General features: G+C 41.0%; 1 protein-coding gene across 2 annotated transcripts in view; it reads left to right on the top strand.

Moving 5' to 3' along the window:
• Positions 1–16,618, top strand: part of LOC126284566 (sodium-coupled monocarboxylate transporter 1-like) — a 420,449-nt gene that overhangs the window by 151,276 nt on the left and 252,555 nt on the right. The window contains exons 14-15 of one of the 2 annotated variants that reach the window (XM_049983579.1): positions 2,418–2,652; positions 11,939–12,295. In XM_049983579.1, coding sequence (XP_049839536.1) covers positions 2,418–2,652; positions 11,939–11,995 — 292 coding nt within the window. In that variant the 3' untranslated portion in view covers positions 11,996–12,295. Of the gene's footprint in view, positions 1–2,417; positions 2,653–11,938; positions 12,296–16,618 lie in introns of those variants that run through there. The other variant, XM_049983578.1, reaches the window with a different exon arrangement.

The following is a 16,618-nucleotide window of genomic DNA, read 5'->3' as shown; positions in this document are numbered from 1 at the left end:
AGCATTTAAAGACGGCCGCACAAATGTGCATGTTGAACAACGGAGTGGGCGTCCTTCGGTCGTTAATGAAAGTTTGGCGCAGGAAATGGACAATAAGGTGAGAGAAAACAGATGCTTTGCGATTTCCTCCTTGTGCGATGACTTTCCTAACGTTTCTCGTAGCGTTTTGTATGGCATTGTGAACGAGGACTTGAATGACCGAAAATTGTGCGCACATTGGGTACCGAAAAAGTTGACAGATGTGCACAGAACCAAATCTTTAGACAGTGCATTCACTTTCCTTGAGAGGTACCACAACGACGGTGATGATTTCTTAAGGCAAATTGTTACGGGCGATGACACATGGGTGGCCTACGTCACACCAGAATCAAAGCAACCTTCCATGGAAGTTTAGCAAGGGCATCGGTTTGTTGCATAACAATGCCCGCCCGCATATGGCGAATCACATCTTTTCGATGGGAAACTCTAGATCAGCCTCTTTAAAGCCCCGATCTTGCACCCAGTGACTATCATCTGTCCCTGCACTTGAAGAAGCACCTGGGCGGTCAGCGTCTTCAAGCCGATGATGAAGCCAAAACAGTGGTAATGCAGTGGTTAACAAGTCAGGCGGCAGACTTTAATCAGGAGGGTATTCAGAAACTGATACAAGGTTATAACAAGTGCCTCAGTATTGACGGAAGTTATGTAGAAAAATAGATTAAGGTACAGGCTTTCATGTAAAAATAAAATAATTGAGATATCTTAGCACGTCTTTTTTTTAAATTTCAGAACGGTACTTACTTAAAAAACACACCTTTTATCTCAGGTGTGTAAAGCGTTACTCCATCTGAGTTCGACTAACACTTGTACATGTCTGAGTTAGAATGAAATATGTGTTGTTATAATTACGTTCAGTGTAGATGACAACTTATAACGCACTGACAATTGTTGCACTGTCAGACTAAATGCAGTGAAGCAGACATATGCCATTACGACCGACACTGACCTCCTATATATCCTGGATTACATCACAACCATGCTGCGCAATCATTTCCATGGAATCGATCATGATGACCATTCTCACTGATATCTATCCCCCTTAGTGTTTAATACTATTTTTTAAATATGATTTTTTATTTTTTATTTCTGTTTCGGCATAGCATAAATGTCGAGTAGAGAGAAAGAAATCTGAGCATGTTTTCTATTAACTGACTTCTCTTGGAGCTTAATTTTTCTTTCTAAGAGACTAGCACAACTTTCATAACGAACATTTTATGTTGATCGAAATATTCTTTTTCGTAGTGCTTTGTGACTACATTCGTATAACTCTCACGAAACCTGCCGGACACCTGTTAGGCAAGCTTTTTCCTTGTGAGACCAACTGACTCACCTTAAAAGGGCTATGCATGACGATCAGAGATTCATCGCTCGGTACTGCAATGGCCCGAATTCTCCATACAGGTGACGCTACATCTGTGCCACTACGCCACTGAGGGCGGTTCATGAGAGATTAACAAGTGGAGCTACTCTCAGAGCCAACGTATGTGACTGATCGCACAGTATTAGCAGTGTGGCGTATTCCACTTGGTGGCTCGAAGCTGTTCTGAAGACTGCAAATCACTTTCATCTGAAAGCAACGCACGTTAAAGATTCCAGAGCGGCGACGTGTTGCTAGGATTGCGTCGAATATCTCTGTTGATACATAAAGTGTAAGAATAAGTACGTATACGACAAATAGAGCGATACAGCGCTGTATCCCATCTGTTGCATGAATAATGACTTTTTGAGCCCAATTGCTTCAGAAAATAGGAAAGTTGGCGTAACAAGCAGAATGCATATAGAAGTGTTGTAAAAGAGTGCGAATGACTATGTGTGAACTGAACTGTGAAGCTTTACTCCATCTGAGTTTGACTAACACTTGTACATGTCTGAGTTAGAATGAAATATGTGTCGTTATAATTACGTTCAGTGTAGATGACAACTTATAACGCACTGACGATTGTTGCACTGTCAGACTAAATGCAGTGAAGCAGACATATGCCATTACGACCGACACTGACCTTCTTTTTATCCTGGATTACATCACGACCATGGGGCGCAATCATTTCCATGGAATAAAAGATGATAACAATTCTCACTTATATCAATCCCCCTTAATATTTAATACTATTTTTTAAATATGATTTTTTATTTCTTTTTCGGCATAGCATACATGTCGACTAGAGAAATGGAAATCTGAGCATATTTTATACTAACGGACTTTCCTTGGAGCTTAATTTTTCTGAGTTTTTCTAAGAGACTAGCACAACTTTTATAACGAACATTTAATGTTGACAGAAATATTCTTTCGTAGTGCTTTGTAACTACATTCGAGTAGCTCTCACGAAACCTGCCGGACACAATAACAGTGATGTCTCACTAAAATATTTTTGTTCCAGCTCTGTTCTGCCCATCTACCGAGTGTCCTACCTGTGGTACACAACGATGGGCCTCGCGGTGACGCTGGTGGCTGCGGTGGTCATCAGTCTGGTCACGGGGAAGAGGGACCTCGCCACCGTGGACAGGAGTCTGGTGACGCCGCTGATGCGGTGGGTGCTGCCCGAGGGCCGGAGGGCGTCCGCCACCAGGGTGGACCGTGTCCGTAGCAGCATCTCCACGTACGAAGGCTACAAGGTGAGCGAATACCAGAGGTGGGCCAGCAAGTGCGTCTCGGTAACTCCAAATGGAGCAAGATGCAGGGGATGAACAAAAGGAAACACCAGAAATACATCACCACGCCTAATACGATGCAGGACACCCTTTGGAGCTGAAAACAGTTTCCTGTCGCCTCGGGATAGATAAATACAGTTCCAGTATATTTTTGTGTGTGTTAGATGGCGATCTGTTTTGCTTTAGGATAGGTAAAGGCGCCGGAGAGACAGTTCTGTGGTTGACAATGGAAGCTATATGCATCGACAGCAACTGACAGAATTATATCACCATGTAAATTTACGAGACAAATGTAGTTTGGATTATTGATCTACACTCAGGAGAAGCATCGACGGCATTTGGCACAACTACATCAGCATGGTAACCTATACAAAACAATATAAACTACAGTCATTGGATCGGACTGAACAGTAGACATAGCGAAGCTCGTGGTATAAATTCGATACAGTGCTTGATACCTACTGAAGATTACATCCACAACCAAACTGCATGAAATACGTGTAGGATATGACAACGAACACAACTCTTCCTTTGAAACTTCCTGACAGATTAAAACTGTGTGCAGAACCGAGACTCGAACTCGGGATCTTTGCCTTTCGCGGGCAAGTGCTCTAGCAACTGAGCTACCCAAGCACTACTCACGTCCCGTCCTCACAGATTTACTTCGTTTCTTTCAGGAGTGCTAGTTCTGCAAGGATCGCAGGAGACGTTCTGTACAGTTTGGAAGGTAGGAGACGAGGTGCTGGCAGAAGTAAACCTTTGAGGATGGGGCGTGAGTCGTGCGTGGGTAGCTCAGTTGGTAGAGCACTTGCCGCAAAAGGCAAAGGTCCCGGGTTCGAGTCTCGGTCCGACACACAGTTTTGATCTGCCAGGAAGTTTCATATGAGAGCACATTCCGCTGCAGAGTGAAAATCTCATTCTGGAAACATCTCCCAGGCTGTGGTTAAGCCATGTCTCCAAAATATCCTTTCTGTCAGGACTGCTAGTTATGCAAGGTTCGCAGGAGAGGTTCTGTAAAGTTTGGAAGGTAGGAGTCGAGGTACTGGCGGAAGTAAAGCTGTGAGGACGGGGCGTGAGTCGTGCTTGGGTAGCTCAGTTGGTAGAGCACTTGCCCGCGAAAGGCAAAGGTCCCGAGTTCAAGTTTCGGTTCGGCACACAGTTTTAATCTTCCAGGAAGTTTCATATCAGCGCACACACCGCTGTAAAGTGAAAATCTCATTGAAGAAACAACTCTTCCTACATGAAACTTAGGTTTATAAAAAAGAAACCATCATGCCACAAAATAAACTACAAAAAATCATATGTGAAAATGATGCGGTACTCGAGGTTTACGTATGAGCATATCCTTCTTAGAAATATTGGTGAAGTCAGAAACTTGTGATGCTCAAGCTACCAAGCTGACGTAACAGTAATCACAATACATTCGTGTGTGTGGAAGATGCTCCCATTGAATAAAAGACTAGGTCAGACATTGAACAGTACTGAATTACAATAATTTCTTGACAATAAATAGCCTAAGAAGGTCCTCTGCATAAGACCCTGTCACCCATACCAAGAATTAGAATGTAGTATCGTAAGAATTAAGCGAGGCTGGTAGGTGAGTTCTCCTACCCTTCGTGACCCATCTTCTGGCTGTTAGAAAAGCGCTTCTTCGAACCACGACTGTAAATGCAAGCTTTGGTCGTAATGTCATTTATACAGTGTTCCTTTGTACAGCAGCATCCTAAAGAAACGACTACTACCGAGCAGACGGCTGTCTCTAACGTGGATTGCGTAGAAGCAGTGATCGTCATACAGCTGCCGTCTGCACAACTCCTTCACGTTCAACAACAGATTTCGTACTACATGTGTTTACGTTATTGTAGGCTCTCAAAGACAGGCGAGCGCACGAAGAACAAATATTCTATTTTATCGAAGGCTTCTGACTTTTCCGATTTGGAGACTGCAGACTGTAACGAGACACTGCAGTGGTGGAAGCAATCAATCAAGCAGAGGGGTATCTACTTGTCCCTCCAGCCAATAGTTTATCTCCTCCCAAATTTCTATTGGTGCAATGTGCTGTGTAACTAAAGGATTCGCGAATAAACCTTTCGAGGCTGATTAATAACATTTCAGGGTTTATGAGCTATTGTAGTTATAGACAGTTATCTTCGGTTTATTTACGTTAAATCCTCATATGAACACACATACGGGCTACCATTGGTCATCGGCCGCGTTTCTCAGATGCCTTGCGTCGTAAGGCCACCCAAAGTAGGTTTTACGCATTTAGAAGCTAACCTAGCTATCAAGTTGAAATTTATTGAATATGCATAGAAAGAATTGCGTAAGGCAGTTTTCGGGGGAAGGGAGAGATGGAGGGAGGGGGAGCGCAGTTTTGCCTGTTCCTGAAGGAACGCAGTTTCCTAAGGTAATATTATGTTTAGAATAATGTCTGGCTAGCAGAGCTTTTGAACTGATCTCATCTATTGGTTCCTTAAAGTAAAATTATTATAATACTTGTTGTAAAATTACAACTGTAATATGCAAATACTCTCCCAATAAGATTTGCAGACGGTGTTGTCTAGACTACCATGACAAAAAAGACAATTCGTTTTTCTCATCATTTGCGATTGGAATAATATTAATTGATTTTGTTGAATATTATCGACATAATTAATATAAATTATGATGCAATAATATGAAATATTATCACCGCAAATCTGGAAGAAATGCTGATCCAGCAACGAATCGAATGTCGAGATCAGTGAGAATCTGTGACAGAATTCGACTTGAAACCAAATTTTCTGCTAAACCATTAATCCACCTGAGTACGCGACTAACATTTATTGCCAATGATTTTGATTTCTGAACACATTATAAATCTACATCTACATCCATACTCCGCAAGCCACCTGACGGTGTGTGGTGGAGGGTATCCTGAGTACCTCTATTGTTTCTCCCTTCTATTCCAGTCTCGTATTGTTCGTGGAAAGAAGGATTGTCGGTATGCTTCTGTGTGGGCTCTAATCTCTCTGATTTTATCCTCATATTCTCTTCGCAAGATATACGTAGGAGGGAGCAATATACTGCTTGACTCTTCGGTCAAGGTATGTTATCGAAACTTTAACAAAAGCCTGTACCGAGCTACTGAGAGTCTCTCCTGCAGAGTCTTCCACTGGAGTTTGTCTATCATCTCCGTAACGCTTTCGCGATTACTAAATGATCCTGTAACGAAGCGCGCTGCTCTCCGTTGGATCTTCTCTATCTCCTCTATCAACCCTATCTGGTACGGATCCCACACTGCTGAGCAGTATTCAAGTAGTGGGCGAACAAGCGTACTGTAACCTACTTCCTTAGTTTTTGGATTGCATTTCCTTAGGATTCTTCCAATGAATCTCAGTCTGGCATCTACTTTACCGACGATCAACTTTATATGATCATTCCATTTTAAATCACTCCTAATGCGTACTCCCAGATAATTTATGGATTTAACTGCTTCCAGTTGATGACCTGTTATTTTGTAGCTAAATGATAAGGGATCTACCTTTCTATGTGTTCTTGGATTTAATTTAATTCATGCATTACTCTTATGGCTAGTTAATTCATTGTTTTTCACCTACTTCACTCTCCTACTGGGACTGTTCCCACACATCCCCAGGGATAATGTCTGATAAGAGTGTGCAGAAGTCGCTGACAGAAGTATCAATTACACTGAAAAGTAGAGACACGTCTAAAGATGTGCTCATTTAGCCTAATGAAAAAGGCGGGTATGTGTGCCCCAATCACGTATGCGTAAATTTATATTAGTTATAGTGCAGTCATATTTGATTTGTATGAGATCCGTCACAAATGTGAAAGCTCACACACCACCGTCTAATGATCTGTCACTTCAAGATCTACTTCAGTCGAAATGCGACATTTGTGACGCTTCAGTTCCTTTTCCCTGGTGCCTTTAATCTAAATTTCGCATGAATGTCGTAGTTTGACAAATACCGTCTCCATTAATAAATTTATTATGTTTGGTGATGGACGAACAAATGTGAGCCGGCCGCGGTGGCCGTGCGGTTCTGGCGCTGCAGTCCAGAATCGCGGGGCTGCTACGGTCGCAGGTTCGAATCCTGCCTCGGGCATGGGTGTGTGTGTGATGTCCTTAGGTTAGTTAGGTTTAAGCAGTTCTAAGTTCTAGGGGACTTACGACCTAAGATGTTGAGTCCCATAGTGCTCAGAGCCATTTGAGCTATTTTTTGAACAAATGTGAGTTTTGAGGAACACAGTGTATCCTTCATATCAAGTTGTTCACACATTTCCTTCTCTGTAATCCGTTGATATCTGCTTTTCAGAATTATACATATGACATTGATGCCGCTTCATCAGCATAGTAGGACAGTCGGAACTATGAGAGGAATCACGCAAGACGTTCCTGTACTATCACATCTATAGACAGCAGCTGTAGATCATTTTTGATTATAAGAAACGAATATTTTTAGTTTCGTAGTGCCTCCATTTCGTTAGTTTATTATCCTTCTGTGCTTTGTTTGACAGGCAAATTTTTCGTTTATATCCAATATACTATGCATCTTTGCAGTAGCTACGGGAAGCCGGAATAAATTTATCAGGATAAATTTATCACTGTAGCAACAAACTAAACGTCGAAACATTTTCACTCCTTGAACTCTGTAACTTTGGGCAAGGCAGCACATTAATGCAAGGGCGTTTCTATCATGTTTACTCGCTACAGAAGAAGTGGGAGAGACACTATGCAGATAATAACACGGCAGTTTCGGCGCACTAACGTGTAATCGTACTATAAACTAACAATATCGGAGCAATATCGGGTCCCTCTACGTCAGTAGTCCAGCAGCTCAAGATAAACTATATCATGAATTTTCTCCCATACAATATTCCATATGTAGTGATGCATGCTGTTTGATATACGTTAATGTATGTCTAAAAGTTTTCTGTTTAGAATGTCTTTCTTCTTGTATATAAGCTTTTTTCTCTATTTACCCATGCTGCTTCCGTTTTCCGCTACACAGTATTTACGCAGTGAATTCGGTATCCCACACTGAAGTTGATGTAGTTAGCAATCAGATCAAACGGCGATACTCTTTGTTGATTTTATGTGTGCAATCATTTTGAAAACTTTGATTTTCACGTTTTTGATCTTGTATGCTACTTTCATTGCCTGGCTAGACGCTAACAACTTAAATTTATTCATCATATTAGATGTTTCAGGAAAGCATGCAACTGTGTCATTTATAATTTAAATAATGAAAACTGTACCGGTTCCGTATTTTTTTCTACTTAGCACAACACGTTTCGAGAATTTATTCTCACTTTCAATTTCATTTGCTTACATGAATATGCATGTGTGCTTTTGTGACTCTCTTCCGTATTTTCGTAGCATATTCTGTAAACAAACTGTGAAAGTGATGATATCCGTATGTGTGATATTCTGCATAGCCAGTGGTCAAAGGGGCGAGAACTCAGTTTTTTGGAGCCTTTTGCTGTACAGTTATAGTTATCCCGCTTTGTTTTGGTCTCCAGACACCGTTACCACAAGCGTCAGTGAAAGTTCTGAACTCTGGCCTTTCCATGAGAACACTCTGTAAAAATCACCAATATTCCCAGAATTTTCAGAAAACATGTCTGGCTGTAGGAATGAGATGACACTCGGTTCTCGTTTCCATAAACTCGAACCTGGTTGGAGGATATTGCTTTTGCGTTGTGGTCGGAGTTAGCTAACGAAGTTCGGAGAAGCTTCTAGCTCCTTTCTGGGACTGGCTAGAAAGTTTGGTCTGGGTGCCTTTTCGCTGTTTGAAGGATTGCTATCAAAATTTACAGATGAATTTTATTTCTATTGTCTTTAGGATGGTCATTCTCTTTCCGATTCCCCGCTTGCTCGTTTTTTCTCGACTTCGGCGTTCCGCCAGGTTGTCGAAGTTTTATTGAATTTTTATTTTAAACTTAGTAGCGTCCGTAGTCAGTAATGAGGAAGATGATGAGATCTGCGATTCGCAATTACATCCCATCGGCCCTCGCTATCAACAGGTAACAACTACAACAGGTAACAACTACAGTACGGTGCATCCCGACGCGTAAGTCCCGGTTTTCCACATGCAGCTTTGATGATCTTACCCACGCGCTTTACACACTACCGTGCATTTTTTCTGCAACCTACGTCTTGTTTCAAAGTAGATGTTTCCCCGTAAACACTCTTGTTTCCTTTCGGTGTTGAGTTAATTCGTTGGAGTTCACCCATCTGGTGACGATTCTTTCTGTTCCTTTATTTATTGATCTGTTGATACTCGCTGGGGTGGCCGAGCGGTTCTAGGCGCTACAGTCTATAACTGCGTCACCGCTACGGCGGCAGGTTCGAATCCTGCCTCGGGCATGGATGTCTGTGATGTCCATAGTTTAGTTAGATTTAAGTAGTTCAACGTTCTAGGGGACTGATAACATCAGAAGTTAAGGCCCTTAGTGCTCAGAGCCATTTTTTTTTTTTTTGTTGACGCTCTGTTCGGATTCATATTCTTCTTTTTACATAATTATAAGACTTTTGTGTCCTTTATATGTGTGGACACCATCTCAACAATAACTGTAAAGTAACATAGTGGAGGCGACCCTAGTAGCAACTAATTTTTCTGATCATTGTTTTCTGTCATTTATATAAAATACATTGTTATTTGTAATTGCGACATTAAGGTGTTTTGGGTAGATGGCACATAGTTTCAATAACTCTTTCGACTACCAGAGCAAACTCAGCAATCATTAAAGTAAATAATTTGACTAAAATGTCCTGTTCCCCGAACCACAAGCAATAGGCGGGGGCCCTGACGTGTTCAGGATCTTATGAAATAGCATTTTTAGTGGACGCCGCAGTTGATTTTTCCATTAGCCTCTTCATTTCTGTAATTATCATTTTACTTGCTCTGGGGTGATAGAATCGTCATCAAATGGTTCAAATGGCTCTGAGCACTATGGGACTCAACTGCTGTGGTCATTAGTCCCCTAGAACGTAGAACTGCTTAACCTAACTAACCTAAGGAAATCACACATATCCATGCCCGAGGCAGGATTCGAACCTGCGACCGTAGCAGTCGCACGGTTCCGGACTGCGCGCCTAGAACCGCGAGACCACCGCGGCCGGAATCAGCATCAATGTAATCTGTATACCGACGGAGACCCTGGTGAGACTATGGTATTGTTCATAGAATACCTGGCTTCTGCCATGTCTTACATGAGTTATCGGGACAGCCTTTCCTGAGGTCTCCTGTGAATTTCCCTCCGTACGTATACACAACCGACGTGAAAATTCCCATTCATAAATCTATGAAGTATCTTACTGACATCAATACCATATAGGACCTAACGTACTTCCTAATATAATTCCTGCCTCCATTGTAACTTTCTGTGTCAGAAATGACGCGCTGCTGCCGGGACGTCATGCATGAGCGAAACTATTGCGCTGCACTTGAAAATAAATTTACGCTGCTAAGTTAGGCAAGTGAAATGTCGCAGTCCATAGTGTCAAAACTTTGTTAAAGTCAAAGATGCAGATGATAGTTGCCACTTGTGTTCTCAGGGCAAGCTTCAACTCGTTTGTTATCTTTATTAAGGCAGACTCTGTGCTGCGGCCGGCCGGTGTGGCCGAGCGGCTGTGGACGCTTCAGTCTAGAACCGCGTGGCTGCTACGGTAGCAGGTTCGAATCCTGCCTCGGGCATGGCTGTGTGTGATGTCCTTAGGTTAGCTAGGTTTAAGCAGTTATAAGTTCTAGGGGACTGATGACCTCAGCTGTTGAGTCCCATAGTGCTCAGAGCCATTTTTTCTGTGCTGCCATGTTTGCGGAACCTGATTGATATTCGTCTAGCAGGTTTTAAATAGTTAGGCAAGTTGTTAGATGGTCATGGACTATATATCCTAAGGCCCAGAACACTGCTGGAAGAATGCTAATCGACGGCAATCAGAGGATGCTGTGTCAACGTTCTTTTTAGGTAGTGGCTTAACTAATCCCTGTTCCCAGACCGCAGGAGAACACTTGTGATTAACGAATGGTCGTAGATATCTGTTATAGTGGGCAGTAGTGGATCAGTAAGTAGCTTTAACATTCGGACTCCGACGGCGTTATGTCCAATAGGTGCTGATATGGTCTTGCAGGATGGCTTTTTTTTAGAGGTACTGCCAGTAATATGCCTTAGACAGAATTTTTTTGGCCACAATCGTTGAAGCCTCTGAAATAATCAATGGGTCTCTGTTTCTTTTGTGGTTCAATTGTGGGTATAGGTAATTTGAAGTACCGGTTCTGTCCTTCGGCGGCGACAGTGGGAGTAGCTGGAGTTTTCACGTTGCCTATACCAAGAGCAAGTGGTTAATCTGTCGGACGGCTGGTGTATTTCTGTTGTTTAATGTACGTGCATGCGTCACTTTTTTTATCACAGAATGACTGAGTCTATTCCGTTTGTAATACGGTTTTCAGGCGTGGGTCGTAGACCGTATGCCCGTTCTGCAGCGTCTCTGAAGTTCATAAGCTATTTTAGTTCTTCACTGAGCCAAGGTGCAAGTTTCCTTCTTACTTTTTCGGTTTTGGGGAAGCATATTTTTCAAACAGTAACGTGAGGTGGTTAGTCAACAAATGAAGGTTTTCGTTTACGTCCTATAAGTGAATAGAAAATGCCTCTTAAACTTATAAATTCTTTCCACATCGATCACTGTCACTATCATTATCATTATTCTTATTATTGTCATTACTATTATCACTATCAGTGGCAGCTGCATTAGTACTAATACTGCCAGTATTAACTTTATTAGGTTAATGAATTTTGTACCCTCATTGGCACTTTATGTAGTCGGATCATTTTGACGATACCGTTTGTCACATTAAAATTGTTATGCCTTAGGGAGCTATGATGCAAAAAGGGTAGAAAGGTTTTATATGTATGAAACCGTAGCCCGATGTAAGGGAGAGGCTGATGATCCTATGACCGTCTTATACGACTGGCTCGAAATTTGAATAGATATCATCTTGCAGATGTACAAACACGTCTGTCAACTTTCATTCATGTCACAGAACTCCTTCTTGGTGTTGCGATTTTCTTGATCGTCAGTGTATGTTCTACACAGAACAAGATGAGATAGTGCCCACTTAGATGCTTACACTGCTTCATTGTGTGCGTGGTGCACTGATAAAACAGTAACTAATATTCTGGAGTTCTTGGTGGATGTCTTCCACATGGCAGTATCAACGTAACTTGTGTGTTCTGTTTGTTGCAGGCTGTCAAGATGCAAATGATATTCACAGACGAAGAAAAGACGAAGGAGGAGCTGTGATGCAGCGACAACTAAGACACACAGTGTGTTAAAGTGTTGGAGGTCTCTCTGATAGCATAAGTCTCATCAAGCACGGGACTGTTCAAGTCATCAGCAAAACCAATAAACAACACATTCTCGTGGGCCTGCAAGCGGAATATGTGCAACACGATTCTACGCCCGGAACATTAAAATTCGGCGTTTCTAGAGTTGGTGTTTCTCAGATTGAGAACCAATTGACTACTGTACAGAAAGTTTGATATCATGTTTTTTAATGCATTATGTGAAATAATAATACCTAAATAAAGCAATGTTCATTTCTGTGATGGTAATGATAAAAAAATTATATATCACACTGAAAAATATGTGACATGCTGTGTGAGCGGATTGCAAGTTCTCTCATTACACTGACAGTTTATTCTAATTTATCGCCTTCCATAACTGCATAAAGTCATTGCTTTGTATTTTACCCATCTTCCATTTACTGAAATAATCAACACTGAGCTGTACAAAAGAAATTATATTTCTTTTTCCGGTTTCAGGTATCTACTGCCCTTCATTAGAACGTTATAATTATCGCAATGTTTGTTGTGTATCTCATTGCTGATTACTTCATTAAACGTAATCGAACTTAAATTGTGTTTTTATGATACAGTACATTAAAGTACATCTTAGTAGTCTCTTGACATATTTCTGCAATATTACACAGAAACGACAGATCAAACTGCAGATCTACATACTCACATACTCCGCAATCCACCACACGGTGCGCGGCGGAGGGTACCTCGTACCACAACTAGCATCATCTCTCCCTGTTCCACTCCCAAACAGAACCAGGGAAGAATGACTGCTTGTATGCCTCCACGCGAGACCTAATCTCTCTTACCTTATCTTTGTGGTCTTTCTGCTAGATATAAATAGGCGCCAGTAAAATTGTACTGCAGTCAACATCAAATGCTGGTTCTCTATATTTCCTCAGTAGCGATTCACGAAAAGTACGCCTCCTTTCCTCCAGAGACTCCCACCCGAGTTCCTGAAGCATTCCCGTAACACTCGCGTGATGATCAAACCTACCAGCAACAATTCTAGCAGCCCGCCTATGAATTGCTTCTTTGTCCTCCCTCAATCCGAACTAGAATTTCATTGTTTATTAGTATTACAACTCGTAATTGGCCAGAGACAGCTCTCTTACCTGCAGTTTCTTAGTGCGTTTAGCGTCAGGTGCAGAGTCATCATTGGAGAGCGGTAATGCATGGTGACAGCTGTTCGTGATAATGCTGGGCATAATGCCTCACATGATTTGCATAGCGCAATAATAGTGATCGGACTTCGTAGGGAGGAACTTTGATTGCAAGTTTCGACTTGTAAAAACCAAAATGTGCTTATAATACCACTCTGATGGTGCGCAGTTTATAGCCGATGAAACATTTGAAACATAAAAGAATTCTCTGTCTATGATTAGAAAAGTAAAGGTAGACGTGATCTTATTCTTACACCAAAATTAGAGCAACAAAAATGGCTTACTTGCATGAATACAGACAGGAGACAAGTAGGTAACAATCACTAGACTTTAATCCTTATGTTGTATTGAAAAACATGAAACATGAAGCACCAGAAGCAATGCTAACGATACAGTTTACTATTTGAAGTCTGAAATATTAACAGACTCCGTTGTCCCTCCTGGAACAGATCTATGCGACGGTACTTGATATATCAGCAGGTCGCTCCTGATGTAACTTAAGTTGTGTGGCCTGTTTCCATGATGCTCTTGCGTTAACCGTGGCAGCCTCTTCATTTTATTCAGCCATGCCAAGTAAAATAATTATGAAGGAACACTGTATTCATGGAGACGATAAGGTCAGCGGGCGAATACCATAAAGTCTGAAGCTATTTCTGGAGAAACATTTTTGCAGCTTTCCACATGCAATGATCGCAACGAATCAGCAGTAAGACGAACACTTTTCTCCTACAGAGTTATGATTTCATTACCTATTTCAAGGATGTTTCAGGTGTTGTATCAAAAAGTTTACATTAAGAAAACTGACTTTTGACTTATGTGGAGAAAAGACCCTTTAATTTGCAGACGTTTTGCTCAGATGTTTAGGTACCAGCTAATCCGAAAGGATTCGAGCACGGGAATGTAAAATACGTCACAGGGCAACTCAAAGGCAGCCTATTAGATATAACAAATTTCGTTTTTTTTCACAGAATGAGAGTGTTTTATAAATAACCGGGAAATTTCGAATGGCTTGTACCGTTACTGGAGAGTGACGCACGGCTTTAGTCCTCAAAACGGACTTACTGTCGAGGGTAATATCAACATTTATGTCCACATCAATATCTATATTTACATTCCGCGAATTTGTGTACAGTACACTACTAAAACCAGTTTTTTTTAACCATATACGAGGTACTCTTACATATGGAATGACGGAGGGAAGCTATCGACAATGAAACATTATACCAATATGCTTGTGTGTTATGCACCTTAATTTTATAGTTTTCCTTTTCGGGATTGCTATGTGTGGCGATAAAAACTGTTTGTAGACTCATTCCTGAAATCTGATTCTCGAATTTGGTTTTTTAACCTGACTGACGTGTGTTCTTAGATTCTGTGCTGTTCTTTTTATTTATTCTAGCTTTTCGTTGACGTTCCCCCGCCAGATTGTGACCACGCGTCTCCTATTGTGTGAACCTGATTAAATATCCCTCACGCCTAAGCATTATTTCATGACGGCTGTACAAGTACTTCATAAGAGTCTCTCTCTCTCTCTCTCTCTCTCTCTCTCTCTTAGAGCGTGTAGTCAACCAGAAATCAATACATCGACGCTTTAGCTGCACCTACAACTGAACCTACATAACTTTCCCACTTCATTGTCCTCACTGATTCTACCTCCCAGGAATTTTTTGGACTTGAGTTAATCAGACTATGTGTTACCACAATTGAACACAAGAAATGAACTCGGTTTTGTATAGTTTTAAGATGCATGCTAGTTCCAGCAACATAGATAAAAGGCGAAAGCACCCACTCTGCGATCTCACCAAATTGCTTTTATCATCACACGTGGAAAACAATCCCTACAGTGCATGAAAGTCCTGCACAATGGGATTACTCGCAAAAATAGACAACATTTGTAGCATGCATCTTTAGTCGATTAACATTATTTTGCAGCATAAAAGAAATTCACTGACTGGCAGTTACATAAGAAATCAGTCCCCACTTATGTTATGGGAGGCTGCAATAGTCCAGGGCCTCGAATGACGAATCCGCACTTTGTAATATGACCGTCTGTGTTTCTCAGATCTTTATTACTGAAAAACATTGATTAATTGTCTTAATTCCACTCAATCATTAGTAAAAACAATCATTTATTCTCATACAGAACAGTCACAAAACTAATATTCATTCTGAAAAGAATTTTTTGAGTACTGCAACTCTGAAGGGTCTGAATTAAACATGTCTTACTCCGTGAACCACAGAAAGTCAGCTTTATTTTCGGTAGATAACTAAGTCAGTTCCAATAAGCTATTTTGGGACGCTCAAGCTTTAAAGGCAACGTTACACGAAAGATATACATTAACATTTAAATAAATGTTCTCGTATTCGTGCAATAATTTGCTTCGTTCAGTTATTCTTACTTTACAGAATGCCTCAGATTATTTAAATTTATTTAAATTCTATATAAATAGTGTCAGAATGGCTAGTTTTCATGAGTGCAAATATTATTGCGTAAAACGGTTTCCGAATGATCTCATAATTTTCCAAAAGGAGAAATAAATTGTAATAAAAGCCAGATGCAATGATAAACGAAACTCCTCTGTAAAAATAACCTTCCTCGCAAATATATAACGGAGAACATTGTACCAGAAATTAAGTAACTCCAGTTACACGAATCTCGCAAAGGTCTGTGGGAGCTTTCCCATGATTGCCAGGTAAATGCCAGGAATGAAAAGCCCCTCCTACGTATTCCTACTTGTGAACCCTTTGTCTCGCCACCATCTTGCCTGGTAGCTGGCTGAAAGACACCGCGACTACGTAATGGGCAATATCTAGAATAGCCCACTCTACTCCTTGAAGTGACGAAAGAAAAGGGCAAAAGAAAGAACAATAGTTTCGTAAATTGTACTTCTTCACTATTGGTAAAAGGTAGTTCCATAGAACACACCGAAATCACCTTTGCGTTTGTGTCAACTCTCCATTCGGGAAAATCGACGTATTATGTTTTCCGAGATACCTTGTATAAAGTATTCATTTGGCTTAATTAATGTTAGCCTCCGTGTTTTCCTATATTCTATTAATATTGCTGTCTCTACGAAACTGATGCACTCTGAAAACTCTGATACACTCTCAATACTCCGATATACTCTGAATAACAAGTACTCCAGGCACTCTACTACTGATACATCAGCCTAAATGTTGCTTGTAGATGTAAATGGCACTCCATGGAATGCACTACTGTTGCTCATTTGCTACGAATTATCGCTTTCTAGAAAAATTACTTGCCATAGGCCGGCGTCCTGAAATAACAGCTGGATTAAGATACGAATATCTGTAAAAAATAGTATTCTTATTTTGAAGTCCAGTCTTTCTGGTCTTCATATTTTCCTCTCTTCCTACTATTTCATTTCTAAGTAACTACTGAG

The sequence above is a fragment of the Schistocerca gregaria genome, chromosome 8, assembly GCF_023897955.1.
Source record: "Schistocerca gregaria isolate iqSchGreg1 chromosome 8, iqSchGreg1.2, whole genome shotgun sequence".
Classification (NCBI taxonomy): Eukaryota; Metazoa; Arthropoda; class Insecta; order Orthoptera; family Acrididae; genus Schistocerca; species Schistocerca gregaria.
The sequence above is the reverse complement of the archived record's forward strand: the minus strand, read 5'-3'. Positions and strand labels throughout refer to the sequence as shown.